Here is a 25583-nt window from a genome sequence, read left to right on the forward strand (position 1 = left end):
AATAGCGAAGCCGCAAGTTTATGCAACTATTGCATCATTTAGTTTACTTTTGCACAAGTTTGTAGGTTATTGCATCAGTGCTGCAAAAATTTGCTGCATTTACGAATGCACCCAATACTCTCTTGAATATAACAGATTTTTCAAGAGAATTTTGGTATTGCAAATATAAATGGCTGAGATATATAGGCAAAACGCCATGACAGCCTGGGGGCAAATTCTCGAACTCGTAATCTAAATAAATTTCGAACGCTTTCTATACATTTTATTCGATTTCGAATCCTAAACATAAAAGAATGCGAGTGCACGTTCGAATAAGTATTCGATCGTGTTTGACTGCGGTGACCAATGTACTTTTTCCGTCGTTTTCAAAACCGATTCCGACAATGATTGGATTCTATGACAACCTCGAATAAGGCTCGAATAATAATCGACTTGGCCGAATATAACCTAGCGTTGACACATGCAAGTGCAAAAAACTCAATACACCTACAGTTTTTAACTAACACAATTACATTCACCTACCGCAAGAAAAATGACAAATAAACAGTGATCCATTGTCATTTAAACAATTATTTATAAACTTACTTCTATTATATGAAATGCGCCAACCAAATACGGTTTTTAATACTAGAATTTTATAGATTTTCATTTCATATAATAGAAAATCCCCATTCTTATATAAAAAAAAGTTAAAACAAATTATAAACACAATTAGTCATGGTGCAGCTAAAGAGAATAAAAAACCCCGAAAAATCAAACAAAACTGGTGTTTAAAATACTACATTTATTTTGTTTTTAATCATATAGAATTACATCAAATTTAAATTTAAGGGTTCATAATATATGTATTAATTAATTTATTTATGTATGTATGTACGGGTGTGTAGTGTATGTGTGTGTTTTTTTTATATGCTAAAAATTTAATCAAAGTATATATGTATAGTCAAAAATATTAATTTAATTAATCTTTACACGTTAAAAAAAGAAATAAAAAATGTACAATGTTTTGTTTTTTTTTATTATTATTATTTAAAAGAAAAGAGATGTATGTATAGCTAACGGTCTACATTTGGTGTCCCATTGTTTTTAACTCCGTCCGTCTGCTTAGTCTGACAGTCAGTCGATCAGTCTGTCTAATAGAAATTTCGTCCTTTTGTTTTCTTGTTTAGTCTACTTCCTTCTTTTCATTCGATTTATGGGCGAATTTCTGTTGTTAATTTGTTTTTTTATTTTTATTTATTTTTTTTGATTAAATTTTTATTATTATTATTTTCAAGTTGCAAATAATACATACATATAGAGTAGTATAATATTATCTGTACATATGTATATGTATTTAAATCTATGTATTTATGTATTTATTTATTTATTAATTTATGTATATTTTTATTATATGTATATAATTTTCTTGTTTTCTTATTTCTCAGTTAAAAGTACAATATCTATCTATATATGCATATATGTAATAAATAAACATATGTAGTATATACACACATATACACATATATACATATATATATGTACCTATATATACTAATCATTATGGGGGCAGAGTGTTACATACTAATTAAGCATTACAAAGTTACAAATACAAACTAACATAATTAAATAAAATTACATATAAGTTATCGCTTTGTTTCAGTAAAATCATAAAAATATTATATATGTTTTTATGTATATATTTATATATAATATATATATTGTGTAAGTTTTATATGTATATAAAAAAAAAGAAAGAAAATACAGAGAAAAAACTACTACCAATCTTTTTATATATGTATTTAGAAACAAACTAGCAAATTGGCTAAAAATCAAACTCTTGCTTAAAAATGTCTTCTGTTTACAAAAAGAAACTAAATAAATTATAATTCTTAATTAATTAATTATCTTTTCCATGTACAGTTGTTGATGCAAGCAAGTGCAGATTTCTGGTTATAATAAATGTTTGTCATCATGTTTTTGATCATTTCAAGTTTGAATATTACTAATTGTTCCTTCTAACAATTGGATGATGGTTGGGCTCATCGTCGTTTTAGTTTTAGTTCTGTTCAAAATATAGTTCTAGCTGCGTGATTTTGGAATTCTGTGCAAAAAAAATTCATTCATTCATTACATTACTTCATTTGATTTGTGTGGTTGGGTTGGTTACTTGGTTGGTTTGTTGGTTGGCTTGCGTGTGTTTTGTATTCGAAATTCTCATGTTACTAAATAGAAAAACAAAGTAATAGAAGTTGATGTTGTAGTAGTAGTAGTATGAGAACAAGTGGGAGTAGGAGTAGGGGGATAAGAGTGAGTTTTTTTGTTTGTTTAAAAAAAGTATGCCCATTTAAAACAGAATCTTCTTTTTTTGTTTAATATAATATCGATTGAATATTTACTATGTGTACAAGAAGCTAGACGATGATGGTGATGAGAACGACAACGACTGCGGCTGGTGACGACGCTGAACGTCGGTCATCATCATTTATCGTGCCGTTTGGGAGCGGCCTTTTTGTGTTGTCGTCACAGCTGAAGCTCCGCCGCCTCCCGTTGTGGTTACTGTGACATTCTTTGAACAACGTATGCAAATGTAGTCATCGTCAGCTTTAATTTGGCTGCGGTTGAGCCCAACACAGTACATGTGGAACCATTCGTTGCAACCGCCGTCACATTGTACCCAATCAACTTCGCGGCCCGTTGGCTTGTGACAGTTTTCGGCACGACATTCTTCTTCGTCGTCCTCCTGCTGGGCCATTTGAGCTCTTTGAGAGTTCTTCTTTTGACTAGCCGTAACTGTTGTATTGCTGTTGTTATTGTTGCCGCCCACACGTTTCCGGTGCTTTTTCTGCGAACCCGACGCACTGCTGTTGTTGTTGTTGGTCTGATTTTGGGAACCTCCATTGGATTGCTTGGCCGGTGTGAAATTCTCAGCGTTGTCATCTGCAGCTGCAGCCAGTTTGCTATTCGCTTCCGATTTTCTAGAGGATTTTTTCGTCGAAGTCGTGTTTGAAGCATTAGGTTTGTTTGGTGTGGCAATTTTTTTCCTGGGCACAGGACAGCCCGTTGTGGGATCAAGAGAACGACGTTTCTTAACCACACTGGCTGAACTGCGTCCATTGCCACTGCCTACGCTATTGCTGGTGCTGTTGGGACTACTCTGTACTAGCAAGCTGTCGTTGGAGTCTTCGGCAGCTGAATTGACACTGGAAGGCGGTTGTGGGTGCTGTTGGTTCTGTTGTTTAAGCATGGATTGATGCTGCTCAACGAGTGTGGCTGCTTCTGAAGGCTGAGCTGGTTGTACCGTTGAAAGCACGCGCCAGAGCTCTTGTGATTCATCGAGTGATACTTCAAGCAGGTCACCTTCCATCATAAGTTCGTCGAGATTGTCCGTTTCGCTGTCCGATAACAATTTCTGCAGCTGGAGACCATTGTGAGTGTTGTTGGTGTTATCGTTCGTTGCATTTGCATTTGCTTCGCCCTCTTCCTCTTCATCGTTACTAAAGTTCTCCTCCACTATGTGCAAACGTCCCTCATCATCTGAGTCGCCATTCTCGGAACCTTCATCCTTGGAGTTGCGTTGACTGCTGCGTCGAGGCTTGCGGGCAGCTCCCAAATCTTTAGCGCCCTTGCGTTTCTTCTGTTTGTTCCTTTGCTGGGCCGCAGCGGCTATAACTTCTAAAGCGGCGGTGACATCTGGACTTGTGAGGGCTTTACGTGCTCGATCCTGCCAATTCATGGCCCTTTCAGCCAGGCAGCGAAGAGCTTCGTCTTCGGGCAAGCGTATGGGTAACGTTTGTAAGGACACCAGCAAGGGTAGTATGGTTTCAAGACGTGGTCTCTTTGAACGAACACAAGATGGACACAACCACTTCATTTTAATGCCTTCATCCGCCACACAATTCGTTTGCATTTGTGGGGGTGGCGGTACACAATCCTCATGGAACCAATCGCGGCATAATTGACAATTGTACATCACGCCCTGGAAAGGTGACTTGCAGAGACAGTAATCATCACGCAGAGGATTTTTTGTCATATTTTGACGTCTGTGTTCTCGCATATCACGTAATTCCTTTTCTTCGGCCACCTTAAAAGAGTCCACAATTTGTGCGGGGTTCATTTCTTTAACGAAATCATCCTCGAACTTTTTCTTCAAATCAGAGTCAATGATAACTGACTCTCCCCGAGGCATTAGCACCTCTAGCAGAGTGTAGAAAGTACTTTTCTTTAAAAATGCTCGTTCGGTGTTCTCCTTCCAGTCATGGGCACTTTTCAAGTGACCTTGCATTCGCAAAAGTTCCTCCAGCCTTATGGGAATACTCGTACCCCGATTAACTATTGCTTCCAATGTATGACAGTAGGGAAAGTGGTCATTGGCCTGCAGTTGTTCGACGGACCTTAACCACTCCTTGGCCTTACGCAGAGCATCCTTAAGCACACTGTACGAAGGCACTTGTCCCTCAATGTCGGTGGCGGTCTTAAGGAATTGTTCAATTTCTACCAGTTCATGGCGTTGCGTACTGCAGTTAAAATATTTTCTGGCCTGACATTCCCAGGCTTCTATTGAAGCTCCGATTTCTTGTAGCTTGCGTATTTCTGCATCTATTATGGGATCAGTGGGAGCAATCTCAGCTGCGGCCACATGCAATAAATTCTTAACGTCATCGTAAGTAAGTTTTGCACTGGCCGCCCTTAGGCCCTGTGATCGTTTGTACCATTTTAATTGTTTGAGTCGCATGTTCAACTGCTGCATTTGTGGCAACTCAATGCGCAACGAGTTGCCTTCGCCAATGATGGATTCCAATTCAGATTCCTCTAGGGCATCTAATGAAGGCTTCAGCATTTCATTGGTGCGTTCGACAAATTGTTTGCCTAAAACTAAAAGTTCCCGCACCGAAACGCCCTCCTCGATGGTGCAACAAAGATTATCGATCTCCTGAACAAACAGTTCAAGTTCCTCCATGGTTAGTTTGTACTGTGCAGCTTCCAAATTATTATCAGAACGGGTGCGCACCTAAAAAGTAAATGAAAAATATTTTTTCAAAAATTTTGTTTTTTTTTTTTACCAAAAATTGAGTTTTTCACAAAAAAAATTCTTCAAATTTTTTTAAAAGAAAATTTTTTCAACTGAAATAATTTTCATCTTTATCGAAAAGTACAACCAAATTTTTTTGCTCTAAAGAATTTTTGCAAAATTTAAAAAAAAAAAATTCGGAAAGTTGAAATCAACTCGACGATTAGATGAGATTGTGAAAATGAAATTTATAAATAGACGATTTCTTACCTTATTTATACCCAATTGTTGAATTACGGTCACGCATTTCTCTGCCTCCAAGACAGCAGCATTAAGGCGATCGATTAGCAGGGACGAGGGGAACTTCTTGATCTCAGCCTCCTTGCACAGCTCTTGGAGCTCTTGTAAGGTCACCGAGGTGGGGGTGTTGGCATCAACGATGTCCCGACACCGTGACAACCATCTCTCGAAACTTTGAGCTTTAGATTTGAGTTTCTGTAACATCAGTGGCATCTCATCCAGTGTGTAACGATACAAGAGTGTATGTTTGTCGGGTGGACACGTGCACAAGACGGTGTAATGGCGCAAGCAAACAATGGTCTTTGTACACTCGCATGAGACGGCCGAAAGGAAACATGTGGTATTGCATTCCTGACAGTGGCGTTCGTCGTCCGGTATCAGTTCAAATGCTTTACGCTCCGCTCTTGTGACGCCCCATTCTAGCAGAGATTTGCGCAATTTCTTTTCAGAGTCCACCATCTCAGCCATGTCTATGTAGCAGGCGGTAGCGATGCCAAAGGTCAGCTTAGCTGGCTCAAGAGCCATCTTACAGACGAGTTCGTCATGCGAGAAAACGCAGAAACGACGCAACATCGAATAGTGATTTATACACTCACGACCCATCTTAAGCCAGTCGGCTGGAGCGAAATTAACCGCTTCGGCAAAATTGTAGCCCTGGTTGAAGCCGGCATGGTAGGCACGAGGAAATGTTATCACAAATTCACCGGCATTTTGGTCGGTGCGATAAACAGGCACACCGTTGTTCATCAATATGTTCGGATTCATGATGGTCACCAGTTGATGCAACAAATCTGGTTGAGATGCAAACAATTCAGGGGCCGCTTGTTTCATTGTTTCCTCGAATTGTTCTGCGCAACTGCCGGGTACGCCGTACCAGGTTTTTGGTTCACCCCAATGCAGATAATTGATGGAATAACTCCAGTGATCTTCGTTGTGCCAGCAAAAGGCGGCGAAACACATGCCCACATACATCCAGGGAGCATTCATGCCGCTGATGTCTGCATTTATGTGGCCCAGTATGGAGTCTTCCAGCAAAGGCAAATTGTTTAGATTCCAACTCGACTCGGCGTATTCCTGGTCTCCGGGCAACAAGTAGAGTGAACTTTTTGTGGGGAAACCAGAGCCATGATCCATGGTATGCAGATCGGCTCCGTACTCCACAGTCACATCTTCGTCGATGGACGAAACAATACGCCAGAATTCACGTTCCACCAAATCTGTGGGCACTAAGTGTACTGGCTTGCGGAAATAGTCCATTTTAAATTGATCTGCCATTTGGCCAAACTGCTGCAAAGTGTATTCACGTTCAGCCTGTTCAAATCCAAAGGCTTCTGTGGGCTTGCTAACCTCCTCCACGACACAACGTGGACAGAGCCATTCACCTAAAGGTTGGAGAAAACAACGAAAAAAAAGAAGAGAAAACAAACAATTAAAAACATTAGAAATGTAAGTTACACGCAATAGAAGCAGACCTTTTGGTATACTGGATAGAGGTGGTAACAAGCAGAAGGTATGATATGAATCATCGCAGCCATCGCACAGCAACATTGATTCCTCGACATCGCCGCGATTGCAAATGTGACAAATATACTTCATTAGAGGATCCACGGCAGCATTGGGATCAGGTGCTTTCTTTTGGGCCGAGCCGACGATGCCATTCCCAGCATTGCCACGGTTAGCTGCTGAAGCAGCAGACGCATTGAAACAACTTAATAAATCTCTTTTAAAGTCTTCCTTTGTCTCTGTCTTGACACCACTACGATTTACGCCCAAACCGCAGCTGGCACTTGAATTGGCAAAACGTTTGGATCGTCGGGCATTGGTCTCGTTTGGAGGAGCAATTTGTTGACGTGTGGGTATCTCGTGGGCTTTGTAATCGGTGCCATCTTCTAGCTTAACCTCTGGACTGCCCACACCCGCACCAGAATTACCTTGTCCCAAAACTTTTCCCGACGTATACACCTCAAACGGATGCAATATGCGTTCGTAGTGAGCCTTAAGGGTGGCACCCACACTCTTACTCGACGGATAAGACATGCGATTTGCCACCTTGGCCCATTTACGTTCCTTGGTAGTTTGTTCCATACCGCCTTCCTCCTGCACTATACGATGTAATGTGTACAAATCCAAGGCCTTGCGCTCCACCATGGGAATTTTCAGAGATGAACCCTGCAATTCCCAAAATTTCGCTATTTGATCGAGAAAGTTGAGTTTTACACGAGTTTTGGCTTCCAACTCATTTAGACGTTGAACACGTGGTGTAAACTTCAATTTGTCTACATCCACGGCAAAGGGAGGCGACCAAGAGTCAGGTGGCAAAATCTTGGCAATGCCACACTTTTCCGCAATCGGTCGTATCTTACTGATGTAGGCCAGGGGATTTTTGAATTCTTCGGGAGTTGGGCGAAACACGGGACACTCTAGCGGCGTGTCAAAGTTAAACTCTTCCGTTTTATTCATGTTAAAACTGCTGGAGCTGTGCGGTTGTGAATGAATCTTTTCTTTGCGGCCAGAGCTTGTTGGCGGTTGGGGACAACTGTTGTGATATTTCTTGCTTGCACTTGCACTTGGTTTCTCTTCATTTCCTGTAGTCGTGCTGGACGCATTGGAAATTGAGTCACTTCTTTCGGTAAGTGGTCCATATTTCTTTTGAGCTGATTCACCACCACTTACATTACCACCCGTTGAAGTTCTGGTGCGTAGACGTCTGGCTGGCGTTGTGGAGCCATTGGCGGCTGCAGACATTGACGAAGTTGCGGCTGGACTGGCGGTAGTGCTACTGCTACTATCGGCTGAAGCTGATATCTTTGTTGACATTATTCTCTATGCGTGCTGATTTTTTGATATTACTCTGTCTGTCTGCGAGCACAAGGAGTCTGCAAACGAGAAATATTGTTTAAAAAAAAATAATGAAAATACAAACATAAACTTGTATTGTTGTTTACATAATTCCATGCAATGGAAACAACATTTGGAAAATAAAACGCTAAACAAAAAGCAAAAAACAAAAAAGTTTTGGGGTTGAAAGTGTACAATAGCTCACTAACTTTATTCAACGTACAAACACACCACACACACATGTACACAATTTGTGTAACAACAATACACACTCAATCACTCACTCACTGCATTTGCACTGAAAAGGCTACGTTCCTTTCCTTTATTGTTGCTCTTGTTATTAACTTTCGAGTGTATGTATGTGTAGTGCAAGGGGGTGATACTTTCAACAAAAATTTGTGGTAATTATGATAGTGATTCCTATTTCCTTTCATCATCATTTATATACATACATATGTATGTATGTTTTCCAAACACTATTTTTATATTAGATTTTTTTTTCATTTGGTTTGTAAAAGGGAGTTCAACTGATAACAGTGCTTCCTTAGTATCTTATTAAAGATTTAAGGGTAAATGTACATTTTTTCCAGCAGTTGTCTACAACTTGTTTTCCGCCTGTTAGAAAAAAAATTATTTGATAAAGCAAACTTTATGCCTGCTCTACTTACTGATCCCCTCGCCATTGGAAATATGCAATATCCCTGACAACGCGAGTAGCGAAATATTTGTTTAAGTACTATTATGAAACAGTTCGAAAGTTCCAAAGCGCAAAATGGAGAAAGTCTGAACGGGCGAACGACCGTAAATAAATAAATTGTATTATATGTGTATGTAAACAGAATTTAATTAAATTTAAAAGGACCTTCATTTTAATTTACATATTCTTCACCTTGGAACTAGTTCCAGCATTACGTAAAATTACGTAAAAATTGAACGCGATTTTTAATAACTTATATGTAATTTTGAAGTGTACATATCTGTAATTTAGTTTGGTACGAACTGTTAAAGCCAATGCAGGTTTAAAAACATACAAGGTCCTGACAGGAAATGTATTGATGCTCGAGGGAATGTTGATGAAAAGTTTAGGACCCAAAAGCAGAAAATTTTTCCAAAACGTTCTTGGTACGGCAAGCAATATGCAGTTGCGGTAAAATAAGCCAAATATACAGTGGTTGACAAAACTTTTCCAAATACATATTTCATTAGTGGCCTAAAATCTGAAATAATTTTTTAAAAAATTTTTTACTTTGTATACTTTTATTAACTTAATTTAACAAAAAACAAACGACTAATTAAATTCTAAAAATGAGAAAACAAAATTAAACGATTTCTTTATTACGGCATTGACAAAACAATGGAAACTTAGGTATTATTTTAACAAATATGGTCTAAACTTTGCAATAACTCAATATTTTGTTGGGTATCCCTTATTTTTTATAACTGCTACACATCGACGATGCATTGAACCAATTGAAGAGTCAATGGTCTCCTTTGAAATATTTTGCCATTCGCTTATAACCGCCTCCGATAAATCTTCCTTCCTGGTGTAATTTTGGGTCCTTATTTTAAGATCTACAATTTCTCATAGATTTTCTATGGGATTGAGATCTGTTGATTGGCCAGGCCACTTCAAAACACGTACCTCGTTGGATTGTAACCACTCGGTTACAACCCTAGAGGTCGTTGTCGTGTTGGAATCTCCAAACCAGGGGCATATTTTCCTCAGCGTATGGATACATAATATCGTTTAATATGGTTATGTATCCTATACCTGTCATGGTATCTTTTATAATATGAATTGGGCCCATACCTTGCCCTTAAAAACATCCCCATACCATAATATTACCACCGCCAAACTTTACAGTCTTATTTGTGTACTTTGGATCTAATCTTTTTCCCTTTGGTCGTCTAACAAATGTTCTCCCATCATTGCCTCTTAAATTGTATTTGGATTCGTCGGAAAAGAGGAGAGTATTCCATTTCTGTATCGACCAGTTTAAATGATCCCTGGCAAATTGTAGACGAGCAGAACGGTTCATTTTAGAAATGAGTGGTTTTTTTTACAGGACTATAGCAACCAAGACCAGCCTCATTTGCCCTGAGACTAACTGTTCGGGTACTTATTTCTAATTTTAGGCTATTAACAACCTCTCGTGGAGTTATTGTTGGGAATTTCTTGAACTCTCTCGCTATTAAATTATCTTGTCTAGGAGTAGTCTTACGAGGTCTTCCACCTAAATGTTGAGTTTTTACAGAACCGGTCTCACGAAATTTCTTTATAATTTTTGAAACTGCTGATTTATTTATTGAATATTTGTCACAGATACTTTTTTGTTTTAAACCAGCTTTAAAATCGTTAATTATTTTATTTTTTAAGTCTTCACAAATCTTAACTTTAGCCATTTTCATTAACTTTGAAAAAAAGCAATTATGCGAAAAACTTAGAAAAAGAAATTGTGAAAAATTACCAGAATTTAAAAATAAAATAACTGATGTAAGGATGCTTTTTACATCGTTCTTTTAAATATTATTTTCGTTTTACACTTCTTTCTTGCAGAAGTTTAAAAGTTTCCATTGTTTTGTCAGTAGCGAAATAGTGAATATTTTGAATTTTGTTCCCTTTTTTCAGAATATAATTAATTATGTTGCTTGTTTTTCAGTTAATTTATATAAATAAAACTATACAAGTAAAATACTAAAAAAAAAAATTTTATTTTAAAAAAATATTTTAAATTTTGGTCTACATATGGAATATTTGGAAAAGTTTCCATTGTTTTGTCAACCACTGTATGTTACAAAGGGCCCTTTAAATACCCAAATTAACATCAAGGAATGTTTACAAAAGATGATGCTTCCATTCATAAGACTTCTTAATGTGTCCACTTATTTTTGGCCTGATTTGGCATAGAATTTATAATTTTTCTTATTGAAACCCCAAAATAAAAAAAATTGGCATAAACCCTTTAAATACCGGAATAAACATCAAGGAATGTTTACAAAAAATTATGCTTCCATTCATAAGACTTCTTGTGTCCACTTATTTTTGGCATGATTTGGCATCCTGTCACTACGGTAAGCAAGGTCTTGAGTGGTACAAGAATAGAATTTATAATTTTTCTTATTTGAAAGATAGTGAAATAAAAATTGGCATAAACCATCATCTTTATGCTCTATATAAGGTGCTAAAAGTCACCATAAATTACGTTTTTGTCCCTATACTCGAGATATTGGTCAAAGGTTAGAAATTTTTGCATATATCTTAGATAATAAAATTTCCTACATTTTTTAAATTATAATATGAGCTTTAAGTTCCAATTTCAAGTAATAAACACGTGATTTATGTTGATTTTTAACACCTTATTTAGAACACAAACAAAAATACTATGATAATTTGTATTTTACTATCTTTTATTTCACAATTAAGTAGGTTTTGTGTTCCATTTCACTGACCTATATATGAGTTACAGAAATGTATCTTGTCTTTTGTAAAAATTTTAACTTTTTAAAAATTTTTTTTTTTCAAAAATTACAAATTAAATTATAGTTTGTATTAGATTCCACATAACCGAATTGGTCACTCTTTTTTCTCAGCGTTTAAAGCACATGAATAACAATGGGTCTACCTAAAATTATGTAAAGAATTTTCATAAAATTTAAAGCGTGATTTTGAGTAGTTAAAAGTTTTATTTTTACAACAAAACTTTTGACGTTTTTATATTGATAACTGTTTTTGCCACATTTTCTAATAATTACAGTGTTTTATCATATTCCACCTACAATAAGTAAAGCTAATTTTGTTTGTCTGCTTGTTGTGTAAAAGCATTAATTTTGTGGCTGTTATTAGTAAGTTTTACAGACAATCAAACACACAAACAATTAGTACAAAAATAGGAATTTTTAAACAATTAAAATAAATTCCAATTAAATTTAAATATTATTATAATAATAAATAATTTAAAACCCAAAAAAACCTGAATTTAAAACATTTCTATTTAAATTTACCAAATTGGGAAACTATTTGAAAGCTCTTAATTAAACTAAAACTACAATCATAACAAACTTGAGAGTTTTTCAACAAAATTTTCTATGGTTTTATTTAATTATTTGGCTGTAAACTGGCACTTGACAATATATTGATTTTATTTTCATTACACAAAATTTATCCTACAATAATTCAATTAAAACCATATACCTATAACTTTAACAAGTCGGGTTATTAAAATTTAATTTCGAAATTTGTTTTATATGTAATAAATATTAAAATAAAATTAATTTGTTTGTTTATACCAATAGTATATTATGCTAAACCATTTAATATTAATATGTGTATAAAGTTAGAACGTTTACAACTTATGTTATTGTTAAGAATACGTATAAAAATGATGATAGTAAGTGGAATTTAGCAAGAGGGTTATATATGTTTGAGATATGCTGCTACTGGTACGTAGCTATAACACAGTGCGCAAGTGCCGTAAGAAATAATGTCTGTATGTTTATTAGAGAGTTGCAATATGTTGGCGGCACAATATTTACAATGTGCATCGTGTAATAATGGCTTACAACAATATATGTACCCTTTGGGTGGCACACACAAACAAACATCGATACAATACAAAATTATACTTTTTTTAAACAGTGACAAATGAATTTTATTGAAACACAAGTCTCATAATACTATGCTACTAAAAAAATTCGAATATTATTAGTTTTAAACAGGAACATAGAAAATGTCAAAGAAAAATGTTAACTTCTTAAATTTTTATAATTTTTTTCAATAATATTGACCTAAATTTGTTAGCGCCTGATTCAGAAACACGACTGAATACAATTTTCAAATATTTGTATGAAAAATACTCAAAAATTATTTGAAAACTAAGGGCATAGTTTCCGCTCTATGTATATTTTCTCTATGACTAAGGACACTGCTACACGTTCAATATATATTGACCGCGATCCAGTATCGCGATATTTATTGATCGTGTAGTATACGGTATTGATGGATCGCGATCCAAATCGCAGAATAACCTAATTTTGCGTGATCCATTTCAATGGATCGCGATCCAAATATCACAATATATATTGAACGTGTAGCAGTGGCCTAAGGGCCTAATTCAGAAACACGAAAGGAAAACAATTTTAAAATTTTTGTATGAAAAACACTCACAAATTATTTGAAAACTGAGTGATTTTCATAAAAAATTTTAAAATCGTTTTCCTTCCGTGTTTCTGAATTAGGCCCTAAGTGATTTTCATACAAAAATTTTCCGATCGTTTTTCTGAATCAATTCCTTAATTGAGTTATTTAAAGGTACTTTAAAAGGTATATTTACAAAACTGTACTATTTGGTGAAATAATGACAGTGACAAATGAAATTGATTGAAACACAAGTTAAAATTTTCAGTACTAAACATCTCAACAAAAATATAGAGAAATAATACTGGATAATTTTCTATCTTAACAACCATTTGACGTTTATTATGACAAAAATTGATCAGTTTAGACATAGAGTAAGGAAATATTTGACAATTTTGAAATTTATTATTATCAACTACTACTGATGTCAAAACGTTGCTCCGTTGTCATTTGAGAGCAACTTTAGTAACAGTGGAGAGTTTAAATCAAATATCGGTGTTAAAACGACAAAAAAAAGACAAATTTATAAGAAAATGTGCTAAGTCCACTAAATAATACAAAATAAACAATAGAAAATGCGCTATATTCCAAAAAATTACTTAAAAATCGGAGCCCCTATTATAAAGTATTCAACACAGTCGAATGAGAAACACTTTCAATTCCATAGTTATTATTCCGATCGATTTTGTTTTAGCTTTTTCAGATTCCGTTTGATTTTGTCAATTCCCAAAATAGTTTATAATTCTGAACTTCCAAATTTATGTGCTGTTTTTCTATAGCGAATGAGCGTTTTGAGTGGACGTTTTACATGTATTTTGTTTTTGTTACAATAACAAAACACATGTTAAATTTCCACTCAAAGTACTCGTTCGCTATAGAAAAACAGCACATTAATTTGGCAATGACAAAAGTCAAATTTTTGATTAAGAAATTATTTAAAAATATGACAAACACAATTAATTACAAACTAATATCAATTTCACTTAGAAAACTGAAAATGTTTTCATTCCGAAAGAAATTTTCGTTTTACTTTTTCTAAAGATGCAAAAAACGGAATTAATTCTACTTTCGATCGGAATGGAGTTCCGTATCACGGGGGATTCCTACTAATAACCATTAAATAATTCGAATAATTTAAGGTTTTAAGTTCCCAGAAAAAAAATTACATGACAGAGAAGTAGTTAGGCAGGGGTTCAAGTGATAACGTAGTTGTTCAATTTAGATAAAACTAGCATCATTTTTACATTAGCGTGTAAATGGAGATCATATATTTGTGCAAGTATTAAAATATTTGCTTCTTCTTTTGAATGATTGCAAAAAAACACCTTTAATCTCAAATAATTTAAAATAAATGTGAAATATTTGAATTCCCAGATTGATAATCTTTAAAAACATTTCTTGGATTATATTTTTAAGTGCTTCTTTTAGCATTTAGAATAAATTGTAATGTATTATTGCAAAATAAAAAATCACAAAAACACACTTTTAAATGAAATAGGTAGTTTTTTATCATTTTTAAATATTTTACGTACATAAAGCGTTGACAAAAACATCCTAAAAATGTTTGTAAACTAGTTTTTGACATTTCAGAAGGTAAAACATGAGTAGAGCAAAAAATAGTCAGCTGGAGTTACGCTGCCAACTGGTTAAAAATGCCTATTACATATTATTCTAAAATTTTAACTTGAAAATAAATTAGTCTAATCGATTAATCCACAATTATTGAAATTTTTTTATTCTAAATTGAAAAATGTTATTCGAATAAAAAAAAAAATATTTTTCTTTGATTATTCGAATAATTTTTATAACAATGACTACCCTAGTATATACATAAATATAAATTATTGTTCTTAATTATCTGTGGTCTTCCTTAAATGTATTTCAACCAACAAACAGACAATCGGACGGACGGACAGACAAACAACGTTAAACATAAAGGGTCTCAATTTAAACTAAACAGGCAGACGGACAGACAAATTTACACAAATAAACACTAACAAATTAATGAATGACACAAACAAATTTTAGTAGTTATGTTTAACTATTGTTAAATATATCACTAAGCTAAGAAATAGTCAAATATTATTTAATATTCTGTGGTGAAATTCGCCATTTTGTTAAATTTGACAAATTCTGGCAACTTGTAGCACTGAGAAAAAAAAGATATGTATTTTGGTCATGTATTTTGGAAATTTATGACTAATGTGTATAAAAGATAAGTTATTAACAAATAAAACTATTAGTTTTTCGATAAAGATTTATTAAAGTTGGGAAATCTCACCAGAAAAAAAGCTAAAACAAAACTTCACTTGCTTTTATTGTATTTTTTTTAAAAAATGGGAAATTTATTTATTTTCTGGCTCTTGCAATATTGTAGAATACTTTTAAACATATGTAGCTATTTGTTTTCTTTTTTTTTTAAATAGTGCAAGCAGCATACTAGTTTCGTCATTAATATTGAACAGAATTTTAGGTTGTAGACGACGAAATATGATTAAAGTTTTGAGGGTAAGCTCTCATGCAATAGAAATTTTTATTGTACTTTTGTGCCATTGTTGTTGTTGTTGCTGTTAATCAGGCAAACAACCCCCACCGAGGTTCATGAAACATTTGTACACTACACTCTCGTGAAAACTGCAGACATTTTTCACCCTGTATGATAGCGGAAGAAGTTGGATACAAAAAATTGAAAACACTTTGGTTATTATTTGCCATCAAGGATCATATTTGTTGGATGTTCACGGCTGTAGGCCGGAGTGTCACTAGTGTCAGACAACGAAAACGTCAGTGAAAAACTGTAAACTTTAAAATAATCACAAAACAATAGATTAAAAAAGTACATAAACTCACACACACATCCAACCACTTACACACGTCTCACACTAGCGAAATTAAAAAAAAAAAAACAAAATTACCAACAACAAACTCTATTAAAAAACTCAATACACGCACTGACAAACACACATGTACATGAGAAAAGCTTTAATAGTGGTAGTAGTAGTATTACACACTCATACACAAACACCGAATTCAATCACCATCATAATATTTTTACCTCCTCTTTCAATATCTGTATGGGCAAACTTACAGACAGACGGACGGACGGACTGACGGTTGGACGGACAGACTGGCACACACATATATAGTGTACATGCGAGTGTGTGGTATTAATGTATGTGCATATATTTAGATGTGTTTGTGTATATATGTATGTATGTATGTGAGTTTGTTTGAATGTATGTCGTATGCATGACTACATGTACGGGTGTGTGTATGCATGTTTTCTCTATTCAAGCAAAATTTCATTGCTCGCGCTGTAACTTGGTTCCAAAACTTTAATTAAAATACACAACTTTTTTCTTAGTTTTTATTTTTTTCTTTTCAAACATTGGAAAAATTTTAATCAAGTTTACTTACATTAAATCACAGCGCTGTTGTTTTTATTTTTATTTTCCTTTATTTTGAATTTACTTTTTCTTGGGTTTTATTTTTTTTCTTTCGATTTTTTTTGTTTAAATCCTATTCCAAAATGAAAATCAGGTTTTTTCTTGTTAAATGAAACACGAAAATCACTTGAATATTGTTCTTTCTTTTTTTTTGTTTTTGTTGTTTTTGTTCACAAGCTTTAGTACAGTATGTTTTGCATAATATTCAATTCAATGGACAAAAAAAAGTTTTTTTTTATTTAATTTAATTTTATCTAATTTTTACAAAAGTGAACAAAACTAAAAAAATCAAACGTGGATCACATACACCACAATTTTTTTTATATTATTTTTTTTTTTTTAATTTTTATATTCGTTTAATCGACCGACCGAACCAACCGTTCACTTTACAATTATATTTCAGTCGAAAAAATAATAAAGAAAAAAAATACTTGAGCAGCGTCGATCTATAAAGAGTATAGTCCAAAAATAGGGAAAATTACGATTTCCTTTGTATTTTCTCTGTATGGTATTGTCCTCGAGTTTTTTTTTTCGTTTTTTAAGCGTATACGTTTTTATATAGACACGATTTTCTATATAATTTCTGGTTAACATATAATAATTTCACTTTTTTCTCTGCCTTAATGGCTGCGGTATCGGATGTACGCATTTCGCAGAGCTGCTAAGCTTTGCCTTTGAAAAAGTCGACCTCGCACAGAAACCACCAATTGTTTTGCATTTTTTTATTAGGAAACTCAAGGGTCGTGGTATAATTTCTATGGGCCTAAGCCTTTATTAGTTAGTGCTGGCTGTCGTTTTCGGTTCTTCAAAAATCTGTAACAATATCCAATACAGACGGCGTTGTTAAGAAAATTTTTCTTTTTTTTAATAAATTTGTGCTGCTGCTGTTATTTGCAAATTGACGTCGTCATTAAAAATTCACATTTGTTATAATTTCTTCGATTTTGTTCACTTTTCTGCTGCTTGCTGCTGTATAATTCGTTGAAATGTTTTTATTTTGATTTTTTAATAGGCTTTTCTACTATTTTTTGGTTATATTCCAGGAGCAATTCTAACTTTTGTGCAAAGATTTACAATTTTCTTTCACACGACGACATACTTGCCTCCACTAGTGATGTTGAAGTAACGACTTGGCCAGGTATTGGCTATTTTTTGCAAATGAATACTTGTACTTTTGTTCATAAACTTGGCCGCACTTTTGCATTTATTTCCTACAGTGTGGTAATTTTTGGGGCGTATATTACGGAACGTACCAGTAGATGTCACTGTTAAGTACCGTTAGTTATTGTAAATTACTTTAGCACTTTAGTAGTGATAGCGAGGTGAATTCGTATGTTTGGTAAAATTCTAAAATTAAGTAAAATGTTTAAAATAGTGAATTTAAATGCTGGAAAATGAATAACAAGTGTTTAATAAATGTGAGCTTTAATATCCAGAGTGAAAAATAATCGAAATTATAAAATGTCGCTGTAATGGCCAAATGGACAATAACATTGACTATAAGAAAAATATGAAAATCATTTGAGTAGAAAATAAAGTTAAATTTTGTAGAAGTTTAAATGAAAAATAAAATTTTCAAGCTGCCTTAAGAATGAGAGACAAAAAAATACGACTTCACTTCAGATAAATTGGTAAGTTCCAAGTTTGATCTGTCAAGAATTTTGTAGTTAAGATCAAGAATGAATCTTGAGACATCTATGTCCATAGGTGAAGAAGTAATGGTGTGTGAATTCCCTAATACATTCGAAAGTGAATTAGCCTTTCAAGCACCAGGTTTTAAAAAACATCACCTTTTATATGAAGATCAGTAAAAGACATTTTATTGCATTTAAACAGCCCAATCATGACTAAAAAAATCCGCGGGAGTTTTTTCCCTTTTCCCATTTTCAACACTAAATTTTGAACAGGAAAAATGGAAAAACTTTCGCGGATTTTGATTGATTTTCTGAGCCCTAAGGCAAATTTGCAAAAAATTTTGAACATGATTCATATCGGTCTTTATTAAGGTGGAAATCAATTAGATTATTTAACTGCCTCAAAATAATTTTTAATTCATTTTTCGAATTAAAATCTCTACATCTTTGATATTTTTGTTTGTACGGATTTCTCTGACTACTTTTACATTTTACTAATATCAGAGATTTCTCGTTGCTAAGATTGTTGCGACCGGCAGGTATTTTCTTAAAAGTTTCATTAACTATAGATATTAATTTATTGAAATAAAAGTCTAGATTACCTGCATTTGTAATAGGTTGGTCAATGTTCTGACACCTAATTTAATTTTCCACCCAGCTTCTGATTACTGACCAGTCTGCACGATAATACAAGGGAACTGAATATGGGGGCATTTACATTGTGACTTTAAGTCATGACTAAAATCATGGGTATTTTTTTGTACTAACAAATTGTGACGTCTAAACAAAAGGCAAGTTTTCTGTTTTTCAAGACTTTTTTTTGATATTCTGCTTTGAGCTCTTTTCTGATTGGTTGTTGAAACGATTAGGTGCCAACAAAAGGCAAACATGGTTGACAAAAAAATGCATCGTATAAATGCTAGGGGATTTTCGTAGGGGTTTTAAAAGAAAAACAAAAAAAAAGACATGACTTAAAGTGTAAATGCCACCTATGTCATATTTTGAACATGTCCAGAAATAACACAATTTGGATGAGTCTCAAGGTTTGAAAAATTTAAACTTGAATTTGTTAAAAGAATGTCTACTGTAGCCGGCTGGACTGGGTTGTCCAAAGCGAGTATATTCATTTGAGTAATATATGTAGTAACTGAATTGGAGGCAGTGGCTGAACAGCTCCTTACCAGCAGAATTGTTTGACATACAATTCTAAAGAGTATGATGGGCATACAGTTCACCAAATATAAAATAGTCTTAAGGCGTCTATGAATCATAACTTGTATTGAAATGCCCTCAGCAGTACTCGTTTTGACTTTTATTGCATTTAGAACCCCATCGCCATGGCTAGGTTAAAATTTGTGGTATGGCTACAAAAAAGTCTCAATTAAAAGGAGAATATCGATTTTCCTTTTATGCAAAACGTATTCCAACTGGGCAGCTGCTGATTTAATAATTTAATAAACTAGCGAAATTAACAAGATGTTTATATTTTGAGGCAGAGAAAGTCACTGAAATTTTAAAAGAAATATACATTTTTAAAGGAAACAATTTTTTGCTTATATACTCAATGTAGGGGTTGACCGACTGACTATATTTTCTTACTTGTTTTTATTGTTGATATAGGTAAATATATTATGTGTGTGAAGTTAAATTCGAATTTAACTAGCACAGACAAAAACCACATTTTTTAACATTGATCATTTTACAGTCAACATAGCACTGTTAAGCACTTAACAGTCATCATAAATAAATTGTAGTACATGAAATATATCTGAAATATGTATCTGAAATAATTTCAGAACTATAAAAAATAAAAAAAATAATAAAAAAATAAATTTCTGACGTGAAATAAAAGTAAGATAGTAAGAATTAATATTGGAATTTAAATAAAATTGAGTTTTTTGAAAACAAAAGCTGGAGAGGATTAGTGACCATTTTGGGAACTGGATGAAAGGTTCGCATATTACACTATATAGATATGGTGGTCCAAGAGGTACTTGTTGGAACTGTAATAGTGGGATATCTGAAATAATCTTGGGATTTGAGAAAACTTAAGTTTTTTGAAAAAAAAAACTCGAGATGATTTGTGACCATTTTGGAAACTGGGTGAATGGTTCGCATACTATACTATATGGAAGTGTTGGTGCAAGGAGCACTTGTTGGAACTGTGGTAGTGGGATATCTGAAATAATCTTGGGATTTGAGAAAATTTGATTTGAAAAATAGTATTTTTTTGAAAAATTTTCTGGAGAGGATTTTTGTCCATTTTGGGAATTGTGTGGAAGGTTCGCATATTACACTATATAGATATGGTGGTCCAAGAGGTACTTGTTGGAACTGTGGTAGTGGGATATCTGAAATAATCTTGGGATTTGAGAAATTTCGACTTGAAAAATGTAATATTGCTGGAGAGGATTAGTGTCCATTTTGGGAATTGTGTGGAAGGTTCGCATATTACACTATATAGATATGGTGGTCCAAGAGGTACTTGTTGGAACTGTGGTAGTGGAATATCTGAAATAATCTTGGGATTTGAGAAAATTTCGACTTGAAAAATTTTATTTTTTTTTGAAAAATTTTGTAGAAAGGATTTTTGTCCATTTTGGGAATTGTGTGGAAGGTTCGCATATTACACTATATAGATATGGTGGACCAAGAGGTACTCGTTGGAACTGTGGTAGTGGGATATCTGAAATAATCTTGGGATTTGAGAAATTTCGACTTGAATAATTTTATTTTTTTTTTTTAAATTTTCTGGAGAGGATTTTTGTCCATTTTGGGAATAGGTTCGCATATTACACTATATAGATATGGTGATCCAAGAGGTACTTGTTGGAACTGTGGTAGTGGGATATCTAAAATGATCTTGGGATTTGAGAAATTTCGACTTGAATAATTTTATTTTTTTTTTGAAAAATTTTCTGGAGAGGATTTTTGTCCATTTTGGGAATTGTGTGGAAGGTTCGCATATTACACTATATAGATATGGTGGTCCAAGAGGTACTTGTTGCAACTGTGGTAGTGGGATATCTGAAATAATCTTGGGATTTGAGAAATTTCGACTTGAAAAATTTAATTTTTTTAAAAATTTTCTGGAGAGGACTTTTGTCCATTTTGGAAATTGTGTGGAAGGTTCGCATATTACACTATATAGATATGGTGGTCCAAGAGGTACTTGTTGGAACTGTGGTAGTGGGATATCTGAAATAATCTTGGGATTTGAGAAATTTTGACTTGAAAAATGTAATATTGCTGGAGAGGATTAGTGTCCATTTTGGGAATTGTGTGGAAGGTTCGCATATTACACTATATAGATATGGTGGTCCAAGAGGTACTTGTTGGAACTTTAATTATTCAAGTCGAAATTTCTCAAATCCCAAGATTATTTTAGATATCCCACTACCACAGTTCCAACAAGTACCTCTTGGACCACCATATCTATATAGTGTAATATGCGAACCTTCCACACAATTTCCAAAATGGACAAAAGTCCTCTCCAGAAAATTTTTAAAAAAATTAAATTTTTCAAGTCGAAATTTCTCAAATCCCAAGATTATTTCAGATATCCCACTACCACAGTTCCAACAAGTACCTCTTGGACCACCATATCTATATAGTGTAATATGCGAACCTTCCACACAATTCCCAAAATGGACACTAATCCTCTCCAGCAATATTACATTTTTCAAGTCGAAATTTCTCAAATCCAAAGATTATTTCAGATATCCCACTACCACAGTTCCAACAAGTACCTCTTGGACCACCATATCTATATAGTGTAATATGCGAACCTTCCACACAATTCCCAAAATGGACAAAAATCCTCTCCAGAAAATTTTTCAAAAGAAAAATTTAATTATTCAAGTCGAAATTTGTCAAATCCCAAGATTATTTCAGATATCCCACTACCACGGTTCCAACAATTACCTCTTGGACCACCATATCTATATAGTGTAATATGCGAACCTTCCACACAATTCCCAAAATGGACAAAAGTCCTCTCCAGGAAATTTTAAAAAAAATTAAATTTTTCAAGTCGAAATTTCTCAAATCCCAAGATTATTTCAGATATCCCACTACCACAGTTCCAACAAGTACCTCTTGGACCACCATATCTATATAATGTAATATGCGAACCTTCCACACAATTCCCAAAATGGACAAAAATCCTCTCCTGAAAATTTTTCAAAAAATAACATTTTCAAGTCGAAATTTCTCAAATCCCAAGATTATTTCAGATATCCCACTATTAAAGCTCCATCAAGTACCTCTTGGACCACCATATCTATATAGTGTAATATGCGAACCTTCCACACAATTCCTAAAATGGACACTAATCCTCTCCAGCAAAATTACATTTTTTAAGTCGAAATTTCTCAAATCCCAAGATTATTTCAGATATCCCACTACCACAATTGCAACAAGTACCTCTTGGACCACCATATCTATATAGTGTAATATGCGAACCTTCCACACAATTCCCAAAATGGAAAAAAATCCTCTTCAGAAAATTTTAAAAAAAATAAAATTATTCAAGTCGAAATTTCTCAAATCCCAAGATTATTTCAGATATCCCATTAATACAGTTCCAACAAGTACCTCTTGGACCACCATATCTATATAGTGTAATATGCGAACCTTCCACACAATTCCCAAAATGGACAAAACTCCTCTCCAGAAAATTTTTCAAAAAAAAAAATAAAATTATTCATGTCGAAATTTCTCAAATCCCAAGATTATTTCAGATATCCCACTACCACAGTTCCAACAAGTACCTCTTGGACCACCATATCTATATAGTGTAATATGCGAACCTTCCACACAATTCCCAAAATGGACAAAACTCGTCTCCAGAAAATTTTTAAATAAATAAAATTTTTCAAGTCGAAATTTCTCAAATCCCAAGATTATTTCAGATATCCCATTAATACAGTTCCAACAAGTACCTCTTGGACCACCATATGTATATAGTGTAATATGCGAACCTTCCACACAATTCCCAAAATGGACAAAACTCCTCTCCAGAAAATTTTTCAAAAAAAAAAAATAAAATTATTCATGTCGAAATTTCTCAAATCCCAAGATTATTTCAGATATCGCACTACCACAGTTCCAACAAGTACCTCTTGGACCACCATATCTATATAGTGTAATATGCGAACCTTCCACACAATTCCCAAAATGGACAAAAATCCTCTCCAGAAAATTTTTAAAAAAAAAAAATTATTCAAGTCGAAATTTCTCAAATCCCAAGATTATTTCAGATATCCCACTACCACGGTTCCAACAATTACCTCTTGGACCACCATATCTATATAGTGTAATATGCGAACCTTCCACACAATTCCCAAAATGGACAAAAATCCTCTCCAGAAAATTTTTCAAAAAAAAAATAAAATTATTCAAGTCGAAATTTCTCAAATCCCAAGATCATTTTAGATATCCCACTACCACAGTTCCAACAAGTACCTCTTGGATCACCATATCTATATAGTGTAATATGCGAACCTATTCCCAAAATGGACAAAAATCCTCCCAGAAAATTTAAAAAAAAAAAATAAAATTATTCAAGTCGAAATTTCTCAAATCCCAAGATTATTTCAGATATCCCACTACCACAGTTCCAACGAGTACCTCTTGGTCCACCATATCTATATAGTGTAATATGCGAACCTTCCACACAATTCCCAAAATGGACAAAAATCCTTTCTACAAAATTTTTCAAAAAAAAATAAAATTTTTCAAGTCGAAATTTTCTCGAATCCCAAGATTATTTCAGATATTCCACTACCACAGTTCCAACAAGTACCTCTTGGACCACCATATCTATATAGTGTAATATGCGAACCTTCCACACAATTCCCAAAATGGACAAAAATCCTTTCTACAAAATTTTTCAAAAAAAAATAAAATTTTTCAAGTCGAAATTTTCTCGAATCCCAAGATTATTTCAGATATTCCACTACCACAGTTCCAACAAGTACCTCTTGGACCACCATATCTATATAGTGTAATATGCGAACCTTCCACACAATTCCCAAAATGGACACTAATCCTCTCCAGCAATATTACATTTTTCAAGTCGAAATTTCTCAAATCCCAAGATTATTTCAGATATCCCACTACCACAGTTCCAACAAGTACCTCTTGGACCACCATATCTATATAGTGTAATATGCGAACCTTCCACACAATTCCCAAAATGGACAAAAATCCTCTCCAGAAAATTTTTCAAAAAAATACTATTTTTCAAATCAAATTTTCTCAAATCCCAAGATTATTTCAGATATCCCACTACCACAGTTCCAACAAGTGCTCCTTGCACCAACACTTCCATATAGTATAGTATGCGAACCATTCACCCAGTTTCCAAAATGGTCACAAATCATCTCGAGTTTTTTTTTCAAAAAACTTAAGTTTTCTCAAATCCCAAGATTATTTCAGATATCCCACTATTACAGTTCCAACAAGTACCTCTTGGACCACCATATCTATATAGTGTAATATGCGAACCTTTCATCCAGTTCCCAAAATGGTCACTAATCCTCTCCAGCTTTTGTTTTCAAAAAACTCAATTTTATTTAAATTCCAATATTAATTCTTACTATCTTACTTTTATTTCACGTCAGAAATTTATTTTTTTATTATTTTTTTTATTTTTTATAGTTCTGAAATTATTTCAGATACATATTTCAGATATATTTCATGTACTACAATTTATTTATGATGACTGTTAAGTGCTTAACAGTGCTATGTTGACTGTAAAATGATCAATGTTAAAAAATGTGGTTTTTGTCTGTGCTAGTTAAATTCGAATTTAACTTCACACACATAAATATATTAGGTAATATATTAATAAAATACTAAAAAATAAAAATTTCTTAATAATTTCTTTGGATTGTGACTTCTTAATTGAATATTTGGAATGTTTACATTGTATTGTCAACCACTGTATATCAAATGTCCCCTATTTGAGATATCGGAGTCCAAAATTCACAAAAGAAAAGTCATCACCAACCAATTCATGATTTTTAACTCTCTTTCATTCCAAAATTTTGCAATTTATGTGTATAATTTAACAGTTTTACCTGTAATTACATTTTTACAGCGCTCTACTAAAACATCAACAATTTTTTGGTTATTGCTGCAACATATGTCATGTGCTTCTTTATTAATTATTTTTTTTTTTTTAATAATTTTTCTTTTAAAGATTTTCATAATCTGTTTTATTTGTTTGCGTTATC

The 25583-nt window shown here is 33.6% G+C and overlaps 1 protein-coding gene across 1 annotated transcript; it reads right to left on the reverse strand.

The window, feature by feature from the left end:
- Positions 1-767: 767 nt before the first annotated feature.
- Kdm5 (Lysine demethylase 5) lies at positions 768-17836 on the reverse strand. Its single transcript, XM_065502261.1, has 4 exons — positions 16680-17836; positions 6763-8166; positions 5261-6672; positions 768-4990 (listed from the first exon to the last, which is right to left on the reverse strand). The coding sequence occupies exons 2-4, from the start codon at positions 8105-8107 to the stop codon at positions 2465-2467; spliced, it is 5283 nt and encodes a 1760-aa protein (XP_065358333.1). The 5' UTR covers positions 8108-8166; positions 16680-17836; the 3' UTR covers positions 768-2464.
- Positions 17837-25583: the final 7747 nt, after the last annotated feature.

Source organism: Calliphora vicina, chromosome 2 (genome assembly GCF_958450345.1).
Source record: "Calliphora vicina chromosome 2, idCalVici1.1, whole genome shotgun sequence".
Lineage (NCBI taxonomy): Eukaryota > Metazoa > Arthropoda > Insecta > Diptera > Calliphoridae > Calliphora > Calliphora vicina.